Source organism: Pristis pectinata, chromosome 35 (assembly GCF_009764475.1).
Source record: "Pristis pectinata isolate sPriPec2 chromosome 35, sPriPec2.1.pri, whole genome shotgun sequence".
NCBI classification, from domain to species: domain Eukaryota; kingdom Metazoa; phylum Chordata; class Chondrichthyes; order Rhinopristiformes; family Pristidae; genus Pristis; species Pristis pectinata.
In genome coordinates this window covers 15,327,092-15,339,776 of record NC_067439.1, presented here as the reverse complement: position 1 = coordinate 15,339,776, position 12,685 = coordinate 15,327,092, and the positions used below count along the sequence as shown (strand labels likewise).

The window sequence follows — 12,685 nt, the reverse complement described above, 5'->3', positions numbered from 1 at the left end:
GGAAAGGGAGGGATAGATCAGAGATATTCAGCATGGATTTGTTGGCGGGACATCCTGTTGGATGAAATTAATTGATTTTTTTTTGAAGAGGGCGGAATGGTGGATGTGGTTTACATGGACTTTGACAAGGTCTCACATGGAAGGTTGGAGTCCATGGGATCCAAGGCAAGTTGGCAGATCGGATCCAAAACCGGCTTGGTACTAGGTGGTGGTGGAGGGTCACTGTTGTAACTGGAAGCCTGTGACCAGATGTGTACCACAGGTATTGGGAGCCTTGCTGTTCATCACATATATTAATGCTTTACATGTGAATGTAGGAGGTATAATTAGTAAATCTGTAGATTATATGAAAACTGGGAGTGATGTTGGTTGATCAGTTGGAAATTGTGCAAGATAATGGCAGATGGAATTTAATCCTAACAAGTGTGAGGTGATTTTGGGAAGTTCTAGTAAGGATAGATATACACCATGAAAAACACGACGACGCTGGAGGGACTCAGCAGGCCAGGCAGCATCCGTGGAGAAAAGCAGGCGGTTAACGTTTCGGGTCAGGACCTTTCTTCAGGACTGAAGAGAGGAAAAGGGGAAGCCCAGTATATGGGGGGGGGAAAACAGAGCAGTGATAGGTGGACAAAAGAGGGGAGGCGGGGTGGGCACAGGGTGGTGATTGGTAGATGCAGGTAAGAGATTACACTATCACTGATATGTCAGTCCTCGGCGTCCCCCACTGCCGGGAGAATTCCATACGCAAACTGGAGGAACAGCACCTCATTTTCCGTCTCGGAACCTTGCAGCCTAACAGCATGAGCATTGAATTCTCCCACTTTAGGTAATCCCCACCCCCTTCCCCACAACCACACCCCCCCCCCCCCCCCACCCACCACGCTTCTTTTTTTCTCCCTCTCCTTACCTTTGACCCATCCCCCGGTGGATCTGCTCTCCCCTCCTCCCCCACACCTACCCATCACTATCTCTTACCTGCATCCACCTATCGCCACCCTGTGCCCACCCCACCTCCCCTCTTTTGTCCACCTATCACTGCTCTGCTTTTCCCTCCTATATATCGAGCTTCCCCTTTTCCTATCTTCAGTCCTGAAGAAGGGTCCTGACCCGAAACGTTGACCGCCTGCTTTTCTCCACGGATTCTGCCTGGCCTGCTGAGTCCCTCCAGCGTCATCGTGTTTTTCGTCTGGATTCCTGCATCTGTAGTCCTTTGTTTCTCGATACATTTACCATGAATGGGAGGGCCCCAGGGAGTATTGGGGAACAAAGGGACCTTGGTGTACAGTTCCAAAGATCCCTGAAGGTGGAAACACAGGTAGATAGGGTGGTGAAGAAGCTACGAAATACATGCTTTCATTAGCCAAGGTGGATAGTACAAGAGCAGGGAGCTCTCGGTACAACATTACAAAACATTGGCTCGGCCACAGTTGCAGTCCTGATCACCACACTACAGGAAGGACGAGAGGGTACAGAGGTGATTCACGAGGATGTTGCCTGGGATGAAGTGTATCAGTCATGAGGAGACACCTGACGAGCTGGGTTCGTTTTCCTTGGAGCAGAGAGGATTGAGGGGGGGATAGAGGGTTGTAACATTATGTGGGACATAGGGTAGAAAGTAAGAAATTTTTCCCTGTGGCAGAGCTGTCTAACCCCAGAGGGCAAAGGTTTAAGGTGAGGAGTACAAGGTTCAGGAGGGATCTGAGGAAGAATTTTTTTCACCCAGAGGGTGGTTGCAATCTGGAACACAAGCTCTGAGCAAGAGGCACAGAGTCTCACAACATTTAAGAAGCATCTGGACAAGCACTGGAATCATTAAGGCATAGAAGGCTATGGACCAAGTGCTGGTGAATGGGATTAGTAGAGACAGGTACCTGATGGTCGGCATGGACCTGATGGGCAGAAGGCCCTGTTTCCGTGCTCTATGACTGTTTGACTACACTAGAATGAGAGGTGACCTCATTGAAGTGTACAAAATTTTCGTGGTACTTAACAAGATAGATGCGGGGTTGATGTTTCCCTTAACTGGAGTGTTCAAAACCAGGGGTCAGTTTCAATATAAGGGAATGGCCATTCAGGATTGAGATCAGAGGAGTTTTTTCACCAAGAGGGTGTGAATCTTTGGAACTCTCCACCCAAGACTGCTGTGGAGACTCAGTCAGTGAATATAATCAAGATGGATCTTGGCTAACGGGATCCCTGTATGACTCAGAACCCAACTAACCCATTACCCTTGCACAGAGTGATACAGCATGTTTTAAACAGAGACCAGTTTGATCCGGAACTCAGTGTGTCGGAGAGATAGAAACAGAATCCATCTGGGCCTACATCAGGGAACGGGATGGACATTTGAGGGAGAACAATCTGCCGGGCTGTGGGGGAATAGGGGAATGGGACTGAAGGGGGTCGGAGTTATTATGGTCCATTTCTCAGATGACATAGAGCTACTCAACTTTATCCTGGGTCCCAGCACTGTGAGGTACCGGGTGCTTAGTGTAAATAGGAGTAGGTCCCGGAGATTTACTCTCAGCCCCTCATGGTTTTATATACCTCATATAATTCTCAAACAATATAAATGATAGAAACATACTTTATATAAAACTCACACATCCCTCCTCACCTTTGTTCCAAAGAAAACCACCACACCTATCCAATCTTTCCCCAAGCTACAACTTGATCCCACGTCCCGGCACTGCAGGTCATGAGTCTACAAGCCCACACCCCTGCACTGTGACGACGGTTCCTGCCACCACCCCCACCCCCCCATCCTCTCAGGCACAGAGTTCCACTCCCCACCACCTCTGGGGGAAACGGTTTCTCTCACCTCCCTCGAATCTTCCACCAATTACTTCAAACCTCTGCCCTCCGGTTTTTGACCCCTCTGCTAAGGGAACTGGATCTTTCTTATTTATTCAAAGCACCTCATGGTGTTATACACCTCATGAAAGTCTCATATAAAATAAGTAATGCACATACCATATACAAGTCTCCCCTCAGCCTCTTCTGTTCCAAAGAAAGCCACCACACCTATTCAATCTTTCCAGAAGGTACATTCTTCCAGTCCAGGCAACATCCCGGTAAATGTCCTCTGCACTTTCTCCAGTGCAGTCACATCTTCCCTGTATCATGGAGATCAGAGCTGTATTCAGTGTTCAAGCTGCGGTCTGACAAACGCTGGATACAGTTCTTGTTTATTCCCTTATATTCCATGCCTTGACTGATAATAGAAGGCGTCTTGTCTAACTTTTCAATCACGTTATAGATCTGTCCTGCTACACAAGGCTCTGTGGACACAAATCCTTTGCTTCTTCCACACCTCCCTTTCACTAATACTTTATGCCCACACCATGTTACATGTTGTTACTTCTGTGGATTAAATTTCATTTCTCACTTTTCTGTGAAGCTGACGGACCATCCACAGAGACCCACACAGCACCGGAGTAACCCCTTCAGCTCACTGACTCTGCACCCACCATCAAACACCCACTTACGCCCAATCCCATTTCTTAATCTGCCCACAGTCCCATCAACTCCTCCAGATTCTACCCCTCACCTACACACCAGGGAGCACTCTAGTAGCCAATTGACCCATTGACCCACACGTTTTTGGGGTGTGGGAGGAAACCACAGAACCGGAGGAAATCCACGCAGTCACAGAACGGGCAAACTCCACACAGACAACACTGGAGGTCAGGATTGAACCCACGTCTCTGGCACTGTGAGGCAGCAGCACTACCTGCCGAGCTATAGTGCCGCCCATTAATTTTGAGCATTTCCATCACGTTTGTTCTCAAACTTCACTGCTCCAGTGAGAACAATTCCGGTTTCCAAAGTTCCTCACTCCATCCAGGAGTCATCCCACAATCAACTGCACCCTCCCTCCCATCTTGTTATATCTCCTAAAGGGACACATCTAAAAAGGAAAAAAAAACTACTGATGCTGGAAATCTCAAATAGAGGCGGAAAATGCTACAAACACTCAGCAGGTCAGGCAGCATCCGTGGAGAGAGAAACAGAGTTAATGTTTCAATCAAAGATTCTTCATCAGAACTGGGAAAGAAAAAAAACAAGAAAGCCGAGAAAACAGATCTCTGACCTGAAACATTAACTCTCCACAGATGCTGCCTGACCTGCTGAGTGTTTCCAGCATTTCCTGTTTTCCTTACAACCAAAACTAGTTTGTTATTCTAACAGCAGTTAGGGAGTTTGTGACTATGTCTCCCAAACAGCTTTAAGTTAGGACACATTCCTCCATAACTCTCTCTGTTCAAGGGACCTTTTCAAACTTTTCATCTTAACTACACCTCAGTTGTTAAAACGACAACTTGCATATATTAATATCTCATGGTCCTTTATAGAGAAATTGTCAAACAAAATTTGACCTGAGCGTCACTGTGCGATGACAACAGCTTGGTCTAAGAGGCTTGTCTGAAAAGAAGAAAAACACTTTGAGAGGGTAGTGAGAGTTGGGAAGAGAATTCCGGAGTTTAGGGCTTTGGCAGCTGAAGGAAAGATTGGATACGCTGGATTTGTTTTCCCAGGAGCGGAGGAGGCTGACGGAGAGTTTGGTAGAGGTTTATAAAATAATGACTGGATAGATAGGAGGAATCTTCTTCCGATGGTGGCTGAGTCTAAGACACAGGGGCATGGATACAAGGCGAGATGTAGGAGGTTTAGAGGGGGCCTGAGGGAGAGTTTTTTCTCCCTGAGGGTGGGTGGAATCTGGAACACACTACCTGAGGAGGTGGTGGAGGCAAAGACCCTCACAACATTTAAGAAGCAGAAAGACAAGCACTCGAATCACCAAGGCATAGAGGGCTATGGACCAAATGTGGGTCAATGGGGCTAGTATAGATGGGCATAATGGTCAGCATGAAGTCTGTTTTGGTGCTGTCTCACCCTTTGGCTCTGAGACACAGCTGTCATCGATGTTGGGATTAAAGCAGGGGGCGTACAAGAGGCCAGAATTGGAACCTTATCCAGCTGGGCAGTCCTTTCATCACAAGGTGCCCAAACCTCCACACTGTGCTCTTGGCCCAAGCAATCTTAGAGCTTTAATTAACCTTGCAAGAAGGAGAAAGCACCGAGGCAGAACAAATTCTGGATCAATTGAAGGAGCCAAGCTTTAGATCAGGTATGTCTGCCTCTGATTAATATTTATCCATAGGAAACAGAAGCCATTGGAAAAGATTGCTGAACAGAGGGGAAGCCTGACCAATCTGGTTGCTACGTGCAGTGAGATAGTACCGTGTGCAGGAGGAGTATGTTTATACTGTTGCGATACTGAAGTCGCTAGAACGCAGTGTCACTGATTGATTAGTTAACAGGTGCCATGTGGCTGTTACGACAACGGCATAAAACTGCGATTCCCTCCACGGTCGAATAGCTTTCAGACCATGCATTGAAAAATCAAAGTTTTTTAAAAGGGTTCAGCAATTAATAAATCTTTTTTGCAGGTTCAGATGAATCACTAATCCAGCAAAGTAGTCACAATGTTACGGCACCTTTGAAATAATTCACCACTTGGTCCCAATCTTTTGCCTTTTCCTGACGGTCAGTTTAAGCTTTTCTTTCTCAGCTTCCCTTTGTGAAGCCGCAATTAATTTGTTTTCTTGCATTGTTGCTGTTGGGACAGCAGACTGCATCACCGCTAACTCCTGTGATAAATGTCCAAGCCAAAACTGTTTTCTCTCTACCAGGATGGCTCCCTTGTTTAAGAAGAAACCCTCACACTTATAGGAGAAGAAGCAACATTGTCAATTGGATATAAAACAGGATGGGGCAAAGGCTGATGAAGCTGATGTGTCCAAAGGATGGGAAGATGGAACCCCAAGGGCAGGGTGAGTGGAGGTGGTGGGGGCACAACCCAAATACTGAAGGTTCGGGGTAATGCTCGGCGGCACTTCTTGGCATCAGGGGAGTCGAAATCTGGAATCTCTCCCCGAGGGATCACCTTGGGCTAACTGGAATCTCAACAGTGAAACTGATAAACTTTTACTTGAGGAATTGTTTGAAGCATAGGGAACCAAAGTGATAATTCACAGAATCAGGGAGAGGTTTACAGCACAGAAACAGGCCCTTCGGCCTATCGAGTCTACTCTGACCATCAACCACCCTTCTACATTAATTCTACACCAATCCCATTTTATTCTCGCCATGTCCCTAACAACTCCCCCAGATTGCACCCCTCACCTACACACTCAGGGCAATTTACAGTGGCCAGTTCATCTATCTATGGGAATGTGAGGGGATTAGTAATAATGGGAAGGTCTGTTCCTGTGCTGTGTCTCTCTATGACTCACACAGCAAGATGCCGGGAACCACAATTACAGGGTCATGCATCTTAGTGGTTTAGGGACCTCTCGTGTCTCCTTCCGATCTACCTGAGAAGGTAGGTGGTGCTTTCTCACCCTGAATTCAACTCTTCCAACTGCAAGAAACAAACAACTGGGGGAACTTAGCGGGTCAGGCAGCATCTGTGGAGGCAGAGAGATGGTCGACATTTCAGGTCAAGACCCTGCGATCAGGACTGATCGTCACAGCTCCAGTCACCTGGGTTCCAGTGACCCTGTTCTGTGGTCTGTGAGGAGTTTGCCCGTTCTCCCTGTGACCATGTGGCTTTCCCCGGGGTGCTCCGGTCTCCTCCCACATCCCAAAGACGTGGTGGAGTCATGGAGAGATGCAGCATGGAAACTGGCCTTTCAGCCCATCGAGTCCATGCTATCAACCGCTCATTTACACTAATCCTCCTTTATTCTCCCCACATTCCCATCAATTCCCCAGACTCCACCACATACCTACACACTAGGGGGCAATTTACAATGGCCAATTAGCCCATTTTACTGCCCTATCGTCATATCCGTTGATTTCCCTAATATTGAGAAATCTGTTGGCTTCGGTTTGGAATGAACTCAGTGAGTGAGCCTCTGCAGCCCTCCAGTCGGAAAGTTTCAAAGACTCTCCACCCTCTGGAGAAGAAATTTCTCCTCATCTCAGTCCTACCTGGCTGACCCCATATACTGAGGCTCTGACCTCTGGTTGCAAACTCCTCAGCCAGGGGAGGCATCACCCCTGCTGTGTCCTGATGAGGCCTGTATGGATTTTGTAAACTTCAATGAGATCTCCTGCCATGCACCTGGACTCTGGAGGTCACAGGCCCTGGTCTACTCAGTCTCTCTTCCAGCAGCAATCCCACCATCCCTGGACTCATCTAAAGAGCGTTCACTGCACTCCTTCTGTGGCAGGAACAACCTGTCCTGAGCAATGAGAACAAAACTGTGCACCTTACTCCAGGGTTTGAGGTTGTCTTACTGTGACCCTGCATAACTGCAGCAAAGCATTTCGGGACGCTGTAAGAGGCGCTATTTAAATGCAAGTCTTTCTTTTCTTTCTTATATCTCTTCTCACAGCTTGTTGTCACTGAGACAGAAAGCTGGAAGAACTCAGCGGGTCAGGCAGCACCTATTGGAGGGAAATTGACAGCCAACGTTTCGGGCCGACACCCCTCATTGTTCCAGAGAAGCTACAATTAAAGGCACAATATAAATGCAGGTCGTTGCTGCCTCGGAGAGAAGAATTAGCCTTTTAACTGCGGACCCTGGGGGAAGGCCCAGGATACCCTCTGCTGACTGGAGCTCTGGACCAACCTCCCTGCCACCCCTCTGTGGAGTGAACATCACCAATAGCCTGTCCTGGTCAAATCACATAGATGCCATGGCTAAGAAAGCTCACCAGTGCCTCTACTTCCTCAGGAGGCTAAAGAAATTCAGCATGTCCCCTTTGGCACTCACCAACTTTTATCAATGCACCATAGAAAGCATCCTGTCTGGATGTATCACGGCTTGGTATGGCAACTGCTCTGCCCAGGACCACAAGAAACCGCAGAGAGTTGTGGACACAGCCCAACACGTTACGGACACCTGCCTCCCCCCCTTGGACTCTGTCTTTACCTCTTGCTGCCTTGGTGAAGCAGCCGGCATAATCAAAGACCCCACCCACCCGGATCATTTTCTCTTCTCTCCTCTTCCATCGGGTAGAAGATACAGGAGCCTGAGGGCACGTACCACCAGCTTCTACCCCACTGTGATAAGACTATTGAACGGTTCCCTTATACAATGAGATGGACTCTGATGTCACGATCTACCTTGTTGTGACCTTGCACCTTATTGCACTGCACTTTCTCTGTAGCTGTGACACTTTACTCTGTACTGTTATTGTTTTTACCTGTACTACATCAATGCACTCTGTACTGACTCAATGTAACTGCACTGTGTAATGAATTGACCTGTACGATCGGTATGCAAGACAAGTTTTTCACTGTACCTCAGTACATGTGACGATAATAAACCAATACCAAACACATCACCGACTGCATCCCATACAGCCCCCAATGGCTCTGCCCTTTGTATAAAGGTGCCATGCAAACTCGCACCCACCTCAACTTCAACTGAACCTTCCGTGTCGGCCTGGACCACTCCAATGTTTGGCCATCACTCCCTCTCCCAGGCACCTGTCAGAACCCTGCCCTCTGCCATACTGCCGGGGTCACGTCGAAGGACACTGCAGTAAAGCCTCCAGGCGCTGAGGTGGTAGTGCAAGGAGGAGGACACAGGGCATGGTGCTGAATCTCAGCCAGCTGGACCAGCGTACCATTACGTGGGGCTGACCACCACCAACATCTCACTGGTGCCCTCCCCTCCCTCCTCCATAGGCAGGCACCATGTCCTCAGGGACTGGCTGATTCCAGGAGTCTCAGTCACACACTGGCTGCTGCGTTTCCCAGTGACTGCCCTTTCGTTGGTTGGAAGGACTCGAGATTGGGCCATGACCGGGAACAGCACCCTCCAGCTGCGAGCCACTCTCCCTCCATGCCGTCGATTGCTTTGCCCAGTTAATTCCCTGGGGGATTAAAGGCGCTATATAAAGGCAGCTGGTGTCCACCACTTCCTGCTGGTGTTGGGATCGGGGGTAACACTGGATTGCACAAAACAGAGAGCGCTGGACTCCCCCAGACACTCACCCCCCACCCCAACCCACAAACCCCTCCAGATCCTCCACAAAACCCTCACACCTCACTCAGCCAAGCCATCAAATCCCTGCAGTCTACCCTCCCCCAGCCAGCCGTCCCCCACTCATTCCCAGAATTCTCCCAGACTTTGCAAACAGCATCGCATTCAGGAAGCCTCAAGCTTCTGGTTGCCTTGAAGCCAACGAGACGCTTTTGGGATTGTGGCCGCTGTCGTAACATAGAAAACAATTTGCACAGCAGTTGTGTAATGACAACCAGATAATCATGTTGGTTGGGATAAATATTGACCTGGGCCCGTGCTGAGGACTTGACTGCACTGAGCCAGACACCTTTCTCATCCGCCTGTGGAGACAGGCAGGTCCTCTGTTTAACCCAAGGAACACATTTCCCAGTGGAGGGCACAACTTCAGCTCAAGGGTGATGAGGGACTGCTGACCTTGCCAGCGATGCCCAGCTTCGGGGTCCCAGCCTGGGTGGTGTGGGGGTGGGGCTTGGAGATGCCACCGTCTCACCAGAAGCCGGCTTGGTGCCACATCTGACATTCAATGACCTCCCTCCCTGAAGGAGACAGCTCCCACCTGTCTCTATGTCCGAACCAGGAAATCTTCCCAAAATAAAACTGGGCACCAAATCCACTGCAGGTCTGAAAGTAACTCTTGAACGTCAGACCCATGCAGCACCAAACCAGGCCCACCAAGCTGTCTGCTTGACCCAGGCCCATTTCCCCGTGTTTGGCCTATATCCCTCTAAACCTTTTGTAGAAATAAATCCATCTAAATGCCTTTTAAACGTTATACCCACTTCCTCTGGCAGCTCGTTCCAGCTTCCCACAACCCTGATAAATTTACTCCCAGGTCCCCTTTAAATCTTCCCCCTCTCACCTTAAACCTGTGCCCTCTAGTTTAGACTCCCCTACCCTAGGGAAAAGTCTGTGACAATCCACCTTATCTCTGCCCCTCATTTTATATGCCTGTATAAAGTCTCCTACACTCCAGGGAAAAAATAGTCTCAGCCTCATGCCTACGTTAAATGTTAAACCACTCTCCTGCAGGACAGTGCCTGAGGTGGACCTGCTGTCCATCCAGCATTCCCACGGCACCTCCCGAGAGTTGAAGGAGGTGGACACAGACCCTCTCATTGTCCTTTTCTTCTACTCCCACAGCCTCACCCCTCCCTACCGCTGTAACCTTCTCCAGCCCTCCGAGCTCTCTGCGCTCCCCTAATTCTGGATTCTTGAGGAACTCACTCTCACTCCGTCCTGGCATCCTCGTCCTACGCCTCCTCGCACTTGTCCCTCAATCCTAATTCTTTAAGCAGCTTCTGCTCAGTTCTCCTAGCATGGTCACATTACATTTCACAGTTCCTTACGGCACAGAAGGCCATTCAGCCCATTGAGTCTATGCCAGCTCTCGGACCAATCCCATCACTTCACTCCCCACTTCTGATCAACCCATTCTCTCCATCACCCCCTACCCCTGCTCTCCCTCTACCAATGACAGAAGGGTTCATTTACACCGGACAATTAACCTGCCCACCGGGGTGTGAGAGGAAACCACAGCACCCACGCGGACACAGGAGAACATGCAAACTCCACACAGACAGCACTCGAGGTTGGGATTGAACCAGGGTCACTGGAGCTGTGAGGCAGCAGCTCTACCTGCTGCACTACTGTGTGCTTGGTCCCAAATTTTGCCTGATGCCACTTCCAACAAGCTCCATGGGATGTTTGCAGAATGAGAGAAATTTGCATGGTGGCAGGAGGCCATTCAGCCCTCGTGTCCATGTCAGCTGAAGAATGCACTTCTGATTAATCCCACTTCACAGCTATCACTCCGTGGCCCCGCCGGTCACTTCACCCATTTTAAATGTTCCGACAGTTTCTGCCTCCACTTTGCTTTCAGACGCTGAGCCTCAGATCCTTCACAACTCAGAGAGAAATCATTTTTCTTCACCCTTCTGTCAACTAACTTAAATCCAGCCCTCCAGATACTGACCCCTGCCATGGGATCCCCTTTGCTTCAACTATCCTAACCCATCCACCCTCTCTGCAATTGAAATTTCCTTTTTAACCTTATTTTCCCACGTCTGACAAAGATTCTCTGACTTGAAACATGAACTGTTTCCCTCTCCGCCAATGCTGCCTGACCTGCTGAGCGTTCCCAGCATTTTCAGTTTTTATTTTAGATTTCTGGCACCCGTAGTTTTGTTCTGCTTTGTGGCAACATGTAAAGATGCTGTTATATCAGAAACAATTTGCCTGGGCTGGCTGATCTGCTCTGCTGAACTAAACTACACCAAACACCTTTCCAACAAAAGCATTCCTGGCACACCTGACCTGGAAGGGCTGCACTGTCCTCTGATGAAGTCATAGCAATCTCCAGGGGAACAAAAAAACACTCACATTTCACCACAGAACACACTGAACATCGTATATGTCCTTTTTTTTAAAGAAGCATATATATCTTTTAAAAACCCAACAGAAAATGAAAATCCTTTGTTCAATTCTGCATTACATATTTGATCAGGAGTTGAAGAAAGCTAAGTGATTGATACAACTGTATAGTGCGTGGACTGTGGCCCTGAGATCCTTGTAGAACCGGAGCTGGATATATATATATATATATGTATAATTTTTTTTGTGAATGGAGGATCACGTGACCCACCCAGGGCTCTTTGTCCTCCGCCTAAAAACAACAGGTGAAGGGGAGAGGATACAATGTAACAAAATGTAACAGAACCAAATGTAACAAACTACAAACAAAGGGAGAGGCGGGAGGGGGAGGCTGAAACAATTCGCGCCCAGTACTGGCTACAACACATTGATAAAACCAAACCCAACACAGCCCGATATAAATGGATATTTTTATGAATGGAACATAAATGCAAATGAGACCGATTCAGAAAGGAATGGCCATTCACCCCCCCCTCCTCCCTTTTAAAAACAACGACCAATTTCATTCACAAAAAATAAAAATTGTCAATTGCAATCGGACTGAAATTCCAAGGGCTTTTAAAAATGGATGTTTCCAATCAGGGTATTACAGTAGTGTGTGTGTGTGTATAGATATATATCTATATACACACAGACATAATATTTTTGCAATGGTCGTACAGTGCCGCCCTGTGCTGGATTTTATATGTCTTTAATGATTGTTATGGCAGGCCTGCCAGTGATGTTAAAGAGACAAGACTCACTCCTGATCCATGTTCGGTGGTTGCAAATTAGTGCATCATCCTTTCCCAGTCCAGCATCGTGTAGTCTCCATCAAACAGCAGCCATTTTCCTCCAGGGGTGTGTTTTTTTTCCCCCCCAAATTAAAATTATATTATAAAAATCTCTCCAGCTCCCTCCGCCGCCGGAATCTGACAGATTCTCGCCCCGGGAGCAGAGAGTTCAAAGCCGGCTGTACTCGCTGCCACAGCCCGCTGGAGCACTGCGCCCTCCGCTGGGTCCTAGCGCCCGACTGGTCCATTCGGATGGTTGCGTTCTCCACGGTCCTAGAGCCCACCCTGCGGCGGTTCCGTGTCAGAGATAAACCAAACAAAGAGGGAGGCAGAGGCGGGTTAAATACAGCTGAAACAGCCCGTGACGGACGATGGGCACGGCCGCATTTAGTGGGCAGTCCTTTCCCAGGTCTGTGGACAATATAAAGGAAG

At 48.5% G+C, this 12,685-nt stretch overlaps 1 protein-coding gene and 1 long non-coding RNA gene across 2 annotated transcripts in view; one reads left to right on the top strand and one right to left on the bottom strand.

Annotated features, from left to right (window-relative positions):
- LOC127586427 (uncharacterized) overlaps nucleotides 1-7,546 on the top strand; it is a 29,733-nt gene extending 22,187 nt beyond the window's left edge. Inside the window, exons 2-3 of the long non-coding RNA XR_007958683.1 lie at nucleotides 5,700-5,840; nucleotides 7,410-7,546. This is a non-coding gene — a long non-coding RNA (uncharacterized LOC127586427). The remainder of the gene's footprint in view (nucleotides 1-5,699; nucleotides 5,841-7,409) is intronic.
- spred3 (sprouty related EVH1 domain containing 3) overlaps nucleotides 1-12,426 on the bottom strand; it is a 46,062-nt gene extending 33,636 nt beyond the window's left edge. The window contains exon 1 of the mRNA XM_052044383.1: nucleotides 12,224-12,426. Within this exon, the coding sequence (XP_051900343.1) occupies nucleotides 12,224-12,234 (11 nt within the window). The 5' untranslated portion in view covers nucleotides 12,235-12,426. The remainder of the gene's footprint in view (nucleotides 1-12,223) is intronic.
- Nucleotides 12,427-12,685: the final 259 nt, after the last annotated feature.